This window comes from Styela clava, chromosome 3 (assembly GCF_964204865.1).
Source record: "Styela clava chromosome 3, kaStyClav1.hap1.2, whole genome shotgun sequence".
Lineage (NCBI taxonomy): Eukaryota > Metazoa > Chordata > Ascidiacea > Stolidobranchia > Styelidae > Styela > Styela clava.
In genome coordinates this window covers 19,874,240-19,887,653 of record NC_135252.1, presented here as the reverse complement: position 1 = coordinate 19,887,653, position 13,414 = coordinate 19,874,240, and the positions used below count along the sequence as shown (strand labels likewise).

Sequence of the window (13,414 nt, the reverse complement as noted above, 5' to 3'; positions counted from 1 at the left end):
TCCCATAGTTAAATTTATACCATTAAATTAATAAAATTGTAATGGATAAATATTATATTTTTAATTTGAGTAGGGTTTGGATTTAAATGAAAAAGAGTAAGCCCAGTCATATTTTTTTCAAATTCGTGACTATTTCCAAAAAAAGTGAATATGCAATTAAAATATGATAAATTGTTTTTAATATTCCGTTTTTTTTTTTTCATGATATGAATCATAGAGGATCCAGTAATGAGTTTCATCACCCCCGATCTTGATTCCAAGCTACAATAACCCACACGTACGCATACATTCATTCAACGACTTAATTACGTCACTGGAGACTACGTTACCGCGCATGGAATGATTCAGGAAATAATTTAACATCACTAAAAAAAGTTGTATCTTAAGTTGTTTTCCTACGTTATTCACTAATACAATAATCTTCAGATACGCAGACTAAAATGCATTTAAACCTGGAAAAAAAAACTTCAAATTAAAATTTTAAAACAAATTGTGATTAATTTATATGTTCAAGCTCAATTGTCCACATCAAGGGTTTCATAGAAATATAAATAAAATCATATTTTTCTACATCGTCGTTAAGTCAATACTGTTGCATAATATGGGAATCGGAACTACGTCACTTTAGAAATGTATTCCCACTCTTGTTCAATTCGTATCATGTTAATAATTATATTACATAGTAAAGCAGTTAAGATATTACTAGTTCAAAAATTTTGATATATCGAAGAAATTCATATTTATAATGATATTTATACTTCTAAGCATTTTGCAAGGTAGGTATAATAATTTGAATATTATTGAGATCTATTAATCCTGCATTTTTATATAATCACAAAAAAATTGAAAAAATCTTACATAATGTTTATAATCTTTTTTTCCATTTTTATTTCACTATATTTAACTTGTATTATGTTTTTATTTATTCCAAAGCTGGCATCTGGTCAGAGGTGATATGTCTAGTGTAAATTATATTGAAAGCTGTTCATTATCAATCTCGCAAAATAATTAAAAGATTTTTTGTAACTTTCAATGCTTTATTCGAAATTGTATTCAAGTATGTTTAATTTGGATTGTTTTTATTCAGTATCAAAGCTGGCATCTGATCATAAGTATGTTTAGTGTGAAATATATCAGTGTTAATGTATATAAATAAAAGCTATTTATTTTTTATTTTTAAATAATCACTTAAAAAATCAAAAGATCGTAAATTTCGATGCGTTATTGAAAATGTTCACTATATTCGATTCAAATTAAGTTTCCATTCAGTTCCGTTACTGTCATCTGATCACAATTATGTTTAGTGTCAATATATTAGTGTAAATTATATTGATGGCTATTTATTCTGGAATTTTTGTACAATCTCTTAGAAAATGGAAATTTTTGTACATTTCAATGTTTCATTTAAAATTTTATTTCAGTATATTCAGTTTAGATTATGTTTTTTATTCAGTATCAAAGGTGGTATCTGATCATTATGTTTATTGTGAATATATTGGTGTAAATGTATATTAAAAGCTAGTTATTCTGGATTGTTGTATAATGACTCATAAATTTGAATGAACTATCCCAGATTCTAAACCTTCATTTTAAAATTATATTTCACTATATTTTGATAACGTGGATTAAGTTTTTATTTGGTTCCAAAGCTGGCACTTGGACTATGTTGTTTTGGAAATGGGATTTCTGTGAATATATTGGTGTAAATGTATTTTGAAAGCTATTCATTCTGAATTTTGTACAATCACTCAAAAAAAAATTTTAAATTTTTTTTTTTGCTATTTTCAACTTGGATTGTGTTTTTATTCAGTATCGAAGCTGGCTTCAGGGCAATGTTTTGGAGAGACTAAAATTGAATCAGAAGCTTCGGGCATTGTAAAATCTCCTGGTCATCCTGGAAGCTACTATAACAATGATGAATGCAACTGGATTGTCAATAACAATCTTGAAGACTACGCAATAGCAATAGATGTATTGGAAATACAGACTTCTTATGATGGAATTAGAAAAACGCGTTGCTCTGGTTCACTTACTATAAATGAAGGTAAGAAGGAATTATTATTATTTTTGGTTGGAATGTTGGTTTTTATGCTACTGTTTACTTATAAGCCCCATCCTTTTGGTCCTCACTCTGCATATATTGCATTTCCTCATTCCCCCTTCCTACGCAAAAAACTACTCTATTTGTTCAGTCCTTAATGGATCATTTTTAGTGTTTACAAGCGAGTTGTAATCCCGTTTTTGTACAGCTCAAGTATTTCATTACGTGAGCGTGAATAGAAATAATAAATATTTTAAGAATATTTGTAATACTACCGAGAATACAAAACAATATTTCTCCCCAAAATGTTGGGAAACGTTAACTTAGAAAATTTACATTCTATTATACCATGAATAATTTTTTTACAGAAAAACTGGACTGTTTTTCCAGTAAACCATTTTGTAACCTGTATTCGACTTCATCAAAATGCAACAAAATAACTTCTTCAATATCTGAGTTATCTCACTGCATTCCAAAATCTATGAATGATGAAGGTGTCAAAATACAGTTAAAGACAAAGTTTTTCTTTACTTTAACGGCACAAAAATTCAAATTGAAATACAGATTTTTCAATTGTTCAGGTATGAAACTCGTTCAGATTTTAAAGCAGGTATTCGTTGTTCGCTAAATAAAGTTTAAGCAATAAAATGTTTCATAAATTACTTAAATTGTCAACACTGCAAGTGTTTAGTGCAATTTGACTCCAGTCAAGTCGAGTCACGGTTTATTTGAATATCGAGTCTAGTTCGAGCACCAGCAAATTTTAAATTTTGAGTTTCAAGTCAAAGTAAGTCAATGCACCCAGAGGTCCAAATCACATCATGGTTTGGAGTCATAGTGGATTTTATAAACAACAAAGAAATGAATAGGCATAAGTAACATTAAAACCTGAAAATTCTAGTTAATCGAACATTATTTTGGTTATTAGTGAAACTGTATTGACAAGACATGTATAGACAAAATTCTTCTGAGCATTATCGCTGTATATTTTGAGTTATAGCAGCTATAAGCTGATGGTATCTCAATTTTCACAATTCAATTTCAATGGACTTGGTGAATTGTGTTTCACCAAAACCTGTATTAGATCGAGTTCGATTTCAAGTCCAAGTCCAGTCGTTTTGTTTAGATGACTCGGTCCAAGGTAGTTCAAGTCATTGTGTCGAGTCTTATCAACACTGGTTTCACTATAATGTTTTCTTACGTAAAACTATACCACAAACTTTTATCTTAAATTATCAGATAATTTAAACTTTGCATTGATGCAAGCTTCTAGGCGATTCCTATGTTTATTTATCATATAACATTTCGTATATAGTGACAATACGGTAATCCACAATTTCATCCGGAATAGTATTATGTACCTCGGCACCTTGGGTTGCCTTGCGGATGTTTACATCCCGTGGGGAATAATTATATAAGAGAGGATTGATAGACTAAACGTGGTAGGGTGGTTCACGTAACCGCTAATCGACTACCGCTTTTTCGACCCTCAAGTCCACGCATCTGAAACGCAGAAAGTGGCAAACCCATCCGATATGAAACGGTAACCGGAACAAAAGTTCTTCTTATGATTAAGCGTTATTGTCCTTCCTCTTCCCCTCGCCATATGTGCCCCAAACTTTTCTGCCGCGAGTTTCTGATAATGATGTTCCTTACACTAAACTTCAAAAGTAATTCGTCGGATAAACAAATTATAGATGTTGTAATACACGACAAGAATATATTAAAGGTCAAATTGTTCAGTTAGAAGTTAATTAAACTGTTTTGGTCATCTAGATACTGACACGACAAAAACGCCCAAAGAAACAAATGCAGGAAGTAAATTTATCAGGCCAATCAACGAGGAAACTACCATCTCCTCCAATACGACTGTTGAAACGAATCCAGCAGCTAACCCCAACATTGAAGCGATCGCTGTGCCAATAATGTTAATAAGTCTAATTATTCTGTTGTTAACTCCATTCATGCTATGGAGACGCAGGTACATATTTAAATATCTTTGCTTTTTCAATAGTTTATATTTTAATAAAGACATTACGTATGTATATGTATAAGGAGATAATAATAGGAAACTGAAGAAAATTTATTTCAGGCACTATTTTGTCACATATATCGGAAGCATATAATTCTCCCTATTTCAAATCAAAATTAAGTATGTGTTTTCATGGGTATTTATTGTCTGCTTGTAGACGTTTTATTTTTATTTTTTTTTTCTAATTTTTATTAAAAAGAAATCTCACAATACGGCCGAATAAAAATAATTGAATGAAAAATCTATGAACACACGGTAAACTATATTTTTATTTTTTGTGGAATAAATATTTATTCCTTCTGCCTTTCCGCAAGTGGGCAAAATCAGTGACTATAATCTATATGGATATTTACGATTAGGTGTAAATTTCAATACATAGTTCATTTTATTTTATTCAGAGCAAAACAAGCTTTTTCTACTAAATCTGAGAATCCCTACGCTGAAGCACACGACTTTACAAACGGAATAGACAACACTAATGCAAATACAGATCCTGGTACTTATGAAGTTTGGAATGGAAATGCTCAAACAAAATATGGAAATAATCTTTCCATCGTTGGTAATGAGAATGCAGCTGCAAACATCACACAAAACGGGATATATGAAGATATTCCTGTAGTAAAACACGACTACATGGGAGTAGATACAAACTTATTTGTGGCGGAAACAGGTTACACATTTGCGGATAAGGGCTACGTTGATATTGATGGCAAATATGCTATGGCTACTAATATGGCCAACAATGACTATAATGACAACACACAATACGCGTTTGCTGACAAAGGCTACGTAGATATTGACAACAAATATGCAATGGCAATAAATGACAAAAATGCTCCATTGGAAAATGTATATGAACCATCAAATTCAGAACATGATTTAATGGGCCCGGACATTCCTACTTCCCCGAATCATTACGAAATGGCAGAAAAAGAATATGAATTAGTAGGTGGACAATATGCCATGGCCGACAGCGCATCGAATAATGAATATAAAAAGACTGAAGAGAATACAAAGGAATATGAAATAGCCGTACAGGGAACAAATGATAACGAGAACCCCTATGAATTGCCAAGTTCAGAATGATTCTAATTAAAAGTCGCATTTTATATACACATGTTCAAATGTATAAAAATGTTCTATATTAATGCTACTGTTAGTTACATTTTCTTGTACGCAAATAACATAAATATTTTTCATCTTGAAGTATTATCTCAATATTTCAAAGAATTTATAAGTGGGTAATGAAAGACATCGTGGATGTCAAGAACCACATGTCCACATCCTTTTATTTTTAATAGTAAATCTTCTTGTTTCAAATTGTAACAAATAATATGCTCTAATGTGTTCTAATATTTTTCTATTGATTCATAGCCTATATATGCGTATGTGTAATACACTACGTAATTTTGCAACACACACGTATTTTATTAAATGCATTTTGGTGTAATTCTCGCGTAGTTACAGTACATTATATTGAGAGTAGGCTACACGCACATGACGGAAGTAATGAATCATGACATTAAAAACTTAAAATAGTCCGATACTACGAATACATGCATATGAATTCTAATTTGTTACGACTATACATGATGACACATTGCAGTACTTTATCTTGTGCTTTCCGATATAACGATCACATGTACATTCACTTTTAAGAATATTTTGAATAAGAATATATAAATTTGAACGTATTGTGTAATTGAATTCTCCGAATTCTCTTGTCATTCTATTGTTAATCAATTAACTGCGATTGCCATGGTTATTCCGGCCTATCGTATCTAGAGTCGTTTTATTCCATTAAATAGAGCAGGGGTCGGGAACCCATGGCTCGCGAGCCATATATCCCTCTTTTGGTGACGGCTTATGGCTCCCAGGAAAATCTAATATTGTAAAGCTAAGCTTACTATTGTTACGAGATTTCAAACTCTTTTATAGTCAAATTTGGTAGAAAATTTGCCACTACCTTTGAGAACGCACGCCCAGCGCATGTTTATGTTTTCTAAGAGAATGACCAGAAAAGCATTGTGACAAACCTAGGGGAATCTGGAACATATTTTGTGACACCACAAAGCGATAGAGTCGAGGAGCAATAGAGGAAAGATTTTCGTACGTTTGTACGTGCTAGTTACAGTATTTGTCATATTTAAATCGGACTAGCAAAGCTAGTTTTTAAAATACTACAGAGATGCCTGAACGAAAGAAGGGTGATGAATATCGTCGATTTCAACTTGTGCTGCATGTGAGCAGCCGTTCATGGCTTACAGCGATAACATGCTGCATCAAAAGTCACATTAAATGTATTGATATTGTATTTGTTGTCTTTTGAGTAAAAATTTCAGGCCTGAAATGCTATATGGCTCGTACGGAAATGCAATTGAAAATATGTACCTTTCATGGCTCTCTTGACCAAAAAGGTTCCCGACCCCTGAACTAGAATGACACCGGGATATCCGGTCTCTTAAGTGTAACTCAAAGTTCGGCTTTCGTTGGTATTTTGTGTTCGACTATTTTCCTCAGTATGAATTAATGTTAGACTTGCTTCCTCATAAGTGGCGCTGCTCGATAACCACCACTGGCTTATCGCGTCATTCTTCACACTGAAATGCATTTTTTAATTATGTTTGTCCAATGTGTATTTTCGGTATGTGATAAAAAACTACTGACTGACTGAATATTGAATTCTCATACGTTTCAAAATCATGTGATGACAGTACTGCAGTACTGTAGCTTATGCCTTATTATTAGAGCGTTTCATCACGATTTAGTAGCCTGTACTAATAAATCCTGCGTCTATCCTTGCTCCACGTTGGTGTTCATAAGTTCTCATCTTTTAATTACTGATTTCCTTTATTCTGATACCATCTTAGCGTTTTTAGTTTCCTTCATTTAAAAGTCTCAATATTGACTAAATAAATTGTTTAATTGGAAGCCCTATGTGTGGAATTCAATATTGAAATATTTGATTAACACTCGGTGCTATGGAAATTCTAATTGAGCAAATTTAGAATTTTTGAAGCAAAAATACAAATCGACATATTTCAAAGCCGAAATTTCATAAATCTTCTAAACAACTATAGCGACGTTAGGTCCCTACTACAAAATTAAGATACTGACATTAGCTACACCGTCACCAAAATTGCTGGCAATGTAATGACAAATATTTAACAAATGGAGCGGTATACTTTTACATTTTATTATCATAGACACGATTGAATTTGGATTTTGAGAACTGTCAAAATAAAACACATATTATAGACATTGCAAAGAACAATCAAATTGTATTATACAACAGAAAACTCAGGAAAGTAAATAAAAAATTCATCAATAAATAGACGAATAGATATCATTAGTACACTTTTTTTCTGCCTTCGAAGTAATTACAGGAATTATTGCAAAATGTAGGTGGACTTCATTGCAAATAAACAGTGATATGCTTTTTTCCGCAAAAATGATTATCAATCTGTTGTCAAGTAAGAATTTTTCGCAGACAAAAATACAGATTTTGTTTTTGACTGTTGCATTAGGAAAACTTTTTTGTACACTCGGTGCGATATGCTATTTTTAGTTTCTACTTCCTTTACTTATAGATTTTGTAGTTTCTTCATACCGCGACATAATTCAATTATTTTGCGGATTTTCGATTTGTTAATCAGCATTTGTAATACTTTAAGCTATTTGCTATGTTTCATGGCTTATTTTGAGACAACAGAGTAAATATCATCTCTTGTTTGATTATTACCTGCTTGTGGGTCACTCGCCACTGAGTATGGATTGAAATTAGCGCCATTATATTTCTCAGCATCATAAGTTGTAGACGTAGTCACATTGGCATTATCCGATTTTAAAGAGATTGTTGCATACTGGTGATTCCGAGTTGCACAGTTTTGAAAAACTGAGTCATCATTGCTACTACTGGCATAACATGGAATTTGTGCGTTATTTTCGTGTGCTATGTAGCTATAAGGATGATCAGCGGCAATGATTGCTGAAAGTTCTGAAGTTGTTGAATAAGACCGAACGATATGTGGTTCCAGTTCATAATCGTCCTTTGATATTTCATTTGTAATATCTTGTGCGTTTGAATAAGCACGGAATAAAGTTGGGGAAGGGCATAAAAAAATTTGTTCCTGAGTGTTTGGAAGTTGATTTTTGACATCTAAATTGTTTGTAACATGCTCTTCATTTGCGTTTATTCCCATAAAACTTGCTGAGCGGGAGTAATCTGAAATGACATCATGTCTTCCATTCACCAATATTCCTGGAATCATTACCGGCGTTTCTTGATTCAAGCAATTATGTGAACGACTGATGTTTATATCATGTAATTCTTGATTTTGAAGAATTGCGTCTCCAAGAACCGGAAGTGACGCAGATTTGTACAAAGCAGGATTCATTTGGAACGTATGTGCTCTGTTTTTGTTGTATTGCTGCTTGCGTCTGAAAAAAAAATAGCGACAGCATATTTTAAATACTTAGAAAAAAAATGAATAGTAGTTTATGTACCAAAGCATTGCACATCTTATCTTGACGAATATTTTTTAAATCGAAGTTTGTACATTACTGATTATGGTAAAGTTTTATGCTCTAATAACGTATAAAAAATTTCCTGACAGTGGCACAATTACACATTTCATTTTAAAGCTTATAAAAAAAAACTTTCGGGCATGTTCAGAAGATCAATATTAGAAATATAAAATAAAAACGTTTGGATCTACTGAAGTATGCGCACCAAGATGGCGCACAACCTGAATTCGGGTTGTGTACCAGGTTATTGTTCAGGTTATGCGACATCTTGGTGCGCATACTTCAGGAGTACCAAACGCGTTCAGACAGGAGTCAACATGGGCTTTCCTGACGTTTTCCTTTAAAAAAAAGGACGGATAAAAAAATGGAAGTTTGAAAATACACCTACTTCGTATAAAGCATGAAAACCAGCAACACAGCAAATAGGATAGAAAAGAGTATTAGTGGCAAAACCACATCAGTCATGTGATAGTCTTTCTGTGAACCTGAAAGAAACAAAGAGGTCTTATTTATTTTGATTAAATGCTCAATACCATCATTCTTTTACAAGTTGGAATGATATTTTTAATGCGCGTTGTGTCTATTTACTATTTTTGGATATGCCTATGCTTAGGTACACAAAATATTTATAAAATAAAAGACATAATTCAAAAATATATCCAATTATTTTTATGATAATTTTGATTGGACACATTTAATCGGTTTTGCATGTTCTTCGTGGTTTTAAAATGTCAGTAATATTTCCTTTATATATGCTTTTTATACCAACACTGATGTAATGTACACCTTTGTTTATTGGCGTTGTGATACCCATTTATTTCTAGTATTATGGTGCACTCGAAAAAATGTATTCTTCAAATACATAACAACAATATTATACGCAAACACGTTAAAAACAAGCAATGGAAACTATACAAATCGACTGGACCAGAATTCATCCACATCAATTAGCCTAGACCAGGGGTTCTCAACCTTTTTTCTTTACCCACCTCCACCCCCCTCTCAAGTTTCAATGAGCTTTCTGCAATGCTCGCAGCACATTGTCATTGAGATTTCCTAGTTTGGCTGAAAAGTTGTGCATTTCGCATTCTTGCGTCACAATCACAACAACGCGAGATCAGTGAAAATTTCGATGAGTTTCAATTGGCATTAATTTTCATCTGTTAGTTACTTAGTTTTCTATTGTTAAAGAATATTAAAAAAAAAACACAGAAACTCGACTGCCATCCAAGTACCCTTGAAATCTTCTCGTGAACCCCTGGGGGTTCGCGAACCACAGGTTGAGAACCCCTGGCCTAGACAGTCAGCCAAGTTGATATAAATCAAATCTTCAAATCACCTATAAACTTTTCAAAGTTTATTACAGTAACTCGACTCGTTGATTATTACAGTTTTTCAAATTCGTAGTGAAATCTTGTATTTTCTGAAGAATTTAGACTACGACTACGATCTAACGAATTGCTATTTCGAGGAAAGAGATTATGCTAAGTTGTTTAAATTTGTATTCTATATAGTCTCCCGAGTCATTTGTGTTATTGTACATGAATTAAACTTACCTTTAATGTTAGGTACTGCTGGCTCCGTCTGATTATAATAAGTTTGATTATTGGTTGTATATATTGTTGGGAATGGTGAATCTTTTTTAATTCCAGATTTCAGAGTGGATGAACTTGTTGGTGGTTTTGTTTTTTGTGTTGTTGGTACTCGACGTCGTATGTTTTTACTTGATGTTTCTGGAGGTTCTAATTCAAAGCAAAATGCAAATGTATAAACTAATTGATAAGAAAACAAGAAGCAATTCTTCAATATATGTACATATAGGCCAAAACCACTAGTATCGAATCCTGTACTGTACCGTCAATCTGACTACCATATCGCTGAAATGCTACCGCAAAACCGCAACACGGTTATCAATTTGATAACATCATACAAAACTTCAAAATGACAAAACGTTTCCCATAGAGCCCACAAAAATATTTGAAAGCAATAGTCCTCTAGCGACAATATTAATAAAGTTAGTTTATAAATTATGTTGGGATGGCGTCAAGTCTATTACCTGAATTTTCGCATTCTAAAATATTATAGTACATTTTAATTTCCTCGTTTGATGTCTTTTTGCCCTTGTATTCCACCACAGGTGAGCCATCAATCTTAAAAGTCTGGCAACCCGGAACCATAAGTAGTTCATCGTTGCATTGGTCTTTTGAATTTAGGACACAGAATTGGTTTTCTTTATCACAAAATTCAGTTCCTGAAATGCGTATGATAGAGTATATTGAACAGGAAAATTATTGAACCGCAAAATATAAAAATTAATTAAAGAGTAATGAAACGGAATCTGAAATATTCAAAAAAACATTTTCCAAAGCTTTTAATTAAGGTATAAAGGTATTAGGTGACGAAACATGTACGAATATTTATTATAAATAACCGAAAACTGGTTCAAAAATGGCTAAGTTATGCAACCACTGAATTATCACACTTTACTGCAACATTAAAGTATATGAACTAATCAGTGAATATGACTATCTAACATAGGTGAATCCTACATCCTTTTTGCAACTTACCCCCAATCTTTAATGAAGCTTTATTGCAATTCATTCTTTTAGAAAACATAACGTTCATCAAAATGGCATAACTATTTCCCGGTTCCACATCGAATATCCAGGTACATTCTGCACCTTTTTTGAAGTCTTCAATATGAATAATATGCCCACTATCAGGGCTCAAAGTTGTTTGTCGAGAGCAACTCATTTTAAAATTCTTATCTTTACCATTTACCAACAGTTAGGCTATTGTTATTGGACTTGCTCCAATCTAACAGTATTTAATAAGCATACTATGATATATAAGTTTATGATCTGTGTTAACTTAATAATATACTGTTTTTGTCTCAACATTAAATGAATCATTTTCTGATGCAAATCTTACATCCATGCAATATCCACTTCAAATATATACAGAAATAGTTATCTATGAATTTGCTTTCAACTTAAAACATACGATGAAAACATACTCCTGGAAACAATGATATTCATAAGCGGCAGAAATCATGCAACTATTCCATATGGGTTTTGCGACATGTTGATAACAAGTAATTTCATGATATAAAGTTCTTAAATAACAAAGAAGAAAATCGTGCAATGAATATTCTTCGTTCTCGTGAGACGTAACTGTTTGAATTTTTTTATTGACAACTTGGATCTAAGTATTAGGTGATTATGAAATCTTATCGTGAAGTCCTAAAATCAGGAAAAATTTTATTAAAATAATCTATTACTGAATTTTGTTGCTTTGATGCAATGCAATGATAAAAAAAAGAATAAAACTTTAGTTATTGTTGCCAGACTTATACATGTCATGCATACACAATAGTTTGCTTCTTACCAGCTGCGCATTTTTTACTATGAATAAGTCTGGCAACAAACATTCGCTACAAATTATTCCTATTGTCAGCTATCGACATGAATGTAAGTAATATTTATTCGCGTTGTGGGATTTTACTTTTGAATCTGATACAAAAATTGTTTCTGAATAACACAAAAATACTAAATTGGCATTCAACATGATTTGATTTTTTATGATGGTCGAACATCCAAAGCTGAAGAGTCAACGATTTGAGTGCTTTAACATGAATATAGCACCATTAACCAATTTTAATTATGGCTTTTTTGTATTATATTACAATAAATAGTAGTTGAAAATTGCAAATTAATCTTTCTCCATTTTTCTTAGTTTTTGTTCATCGAGCGCCAAACAAAAAGAGTAAGCATCAAATTTTTGCCTATGCCGACCCGCTCATATGATAGTAAAAATTGCTCCCATTATCCTTTCTTTCTTTTTTTCCATTACACAAATGATCCATACACAGCAGGTATATATAAAAATAGGTAACCCAACAGTTTGCCGCTTTGGATTTCGTTAAAGTTTTAATTCTAATTAACATGATAACCTGACTTCAGGTTGTGCGCCATCTTAGTGTGCATACTTCAGGAGGTCCGGAAGAAGTATTCATTAAACAGAGCAAACTTAAAGTATCAGTGTTTAAATTAAAAAAGACTTTTTCACAAATTTGTCACTTGGTTATGTATTAATTGTGAAATAAATCGAACATAAACATATATTGGCGGATTCTACTTTCACCTAATCGTACAAAATTACTCGGAAAATTTCCACATCCGTAATGTATAATTTTGTTCATCGAGCAACGACCAAGAAAGGGCTATCTATATTTAATCGCATTTAATATATGGTGCGTTTTATTGCTTCTATTTATTCCATGTTCATATATGTAGTACGCATATACAGGGTGTTCATAAAGTCCCTTTACAATTTCAATTTTGGTACGAAGTCAGTTCTCAATATATTTCAACCAGGTTTGTTGTTTTTTAATCAGTTAAAGTATTCTTACTTCATTTACATCGGTGCGGGAAAAAACAATATATGGTATCGATAAATTCCCATTGTACACCCTATATATTACTCCCTATTTCGATAACTGGCACTTTTTGCTAATTCTATTGTAACATGAAACACAAAATAATTTAGTTCATGCAATCTTTATTTAAATTCATTAAAGAAAGAACACTTTAACACATTAACTGTGTCAACATTTTTGTCAAAGAACTACTGGCTCAACAAACTGCGGGCGAAAGCCTTGGCAACATCGCTTGCGTCAACTTGATCGTTAAAATCAACTCCATCGGTCATCAGCTTGAGAGCCATGAAATTGTCTGCAATTAGAAGATAGTTAGTCAGAATTTTTGTTTTACTTCACAGGTTTAGTAAACTGTGCCTTGCTATCAATTTTTTGC

The 13,414-nt window shown here is 32.4% G+C and overlaps 2 protein-coding genes across 2 annotated transcripts; one reads left to right on the top strand and one right to left on the bottom strand.

Moving 5' to 3' along the window:
• The first annotated feature begins 662 nt into the window (after positions 1 to 662).
• LOC120343053 (uncharacterized) lies at positions 663 to 7,004 on the top strand. The gene is made up of 5 exons (XM_039412130.2): positions 663 to 776; positions 1,811 to 2,044; positions 2,410 to 2,622; positions 3,818 to 4,022; positions 4,472 to 7,004. The coding sequence occupies exons 1-5, from the start codon at positions 746 to 748 to the stop codon at positions 5,157 to 5,159; spliced, it is 1,371 nt and encodes a 456-aa protein (XP_039268064.2). The 5' UTR covers positions 663 to 745; the 3' UTR covers positions 5,160 to 7,004.
• Positions 7,005 to 7,547: 543 nt separating this feature from the next.
• On the bottom strand, positions 7,548 to 11,416 carry LOC120343242 (uncharacterized). Its single transcript, XM_039412378.2, has 5 exons — positions 11,168 to 11,416; positions 10,657 to 10,851; positions 10,157 to 10,342; positions 8,989 to 9,085; positions 7,548 to 8,513 (listed from the first exon to the last, which is right to left on the bottom strand). The coding sequence occupies exons 1-5, from the start codon at positions 11,352 to 11,354 to the stop codon at positions 7,769 to 7,771; spliced, it is 1,410 nt and encodes a 469-aa protein (XP_039268312.2). The 5' UTR covers positions 11,355 to 11,416; the 3' UTR covers positions 7,548 to 7,768.
• Between the last annotated feature and the right edge of the window lie 1,998 nt (positions 11,417 to 13,414).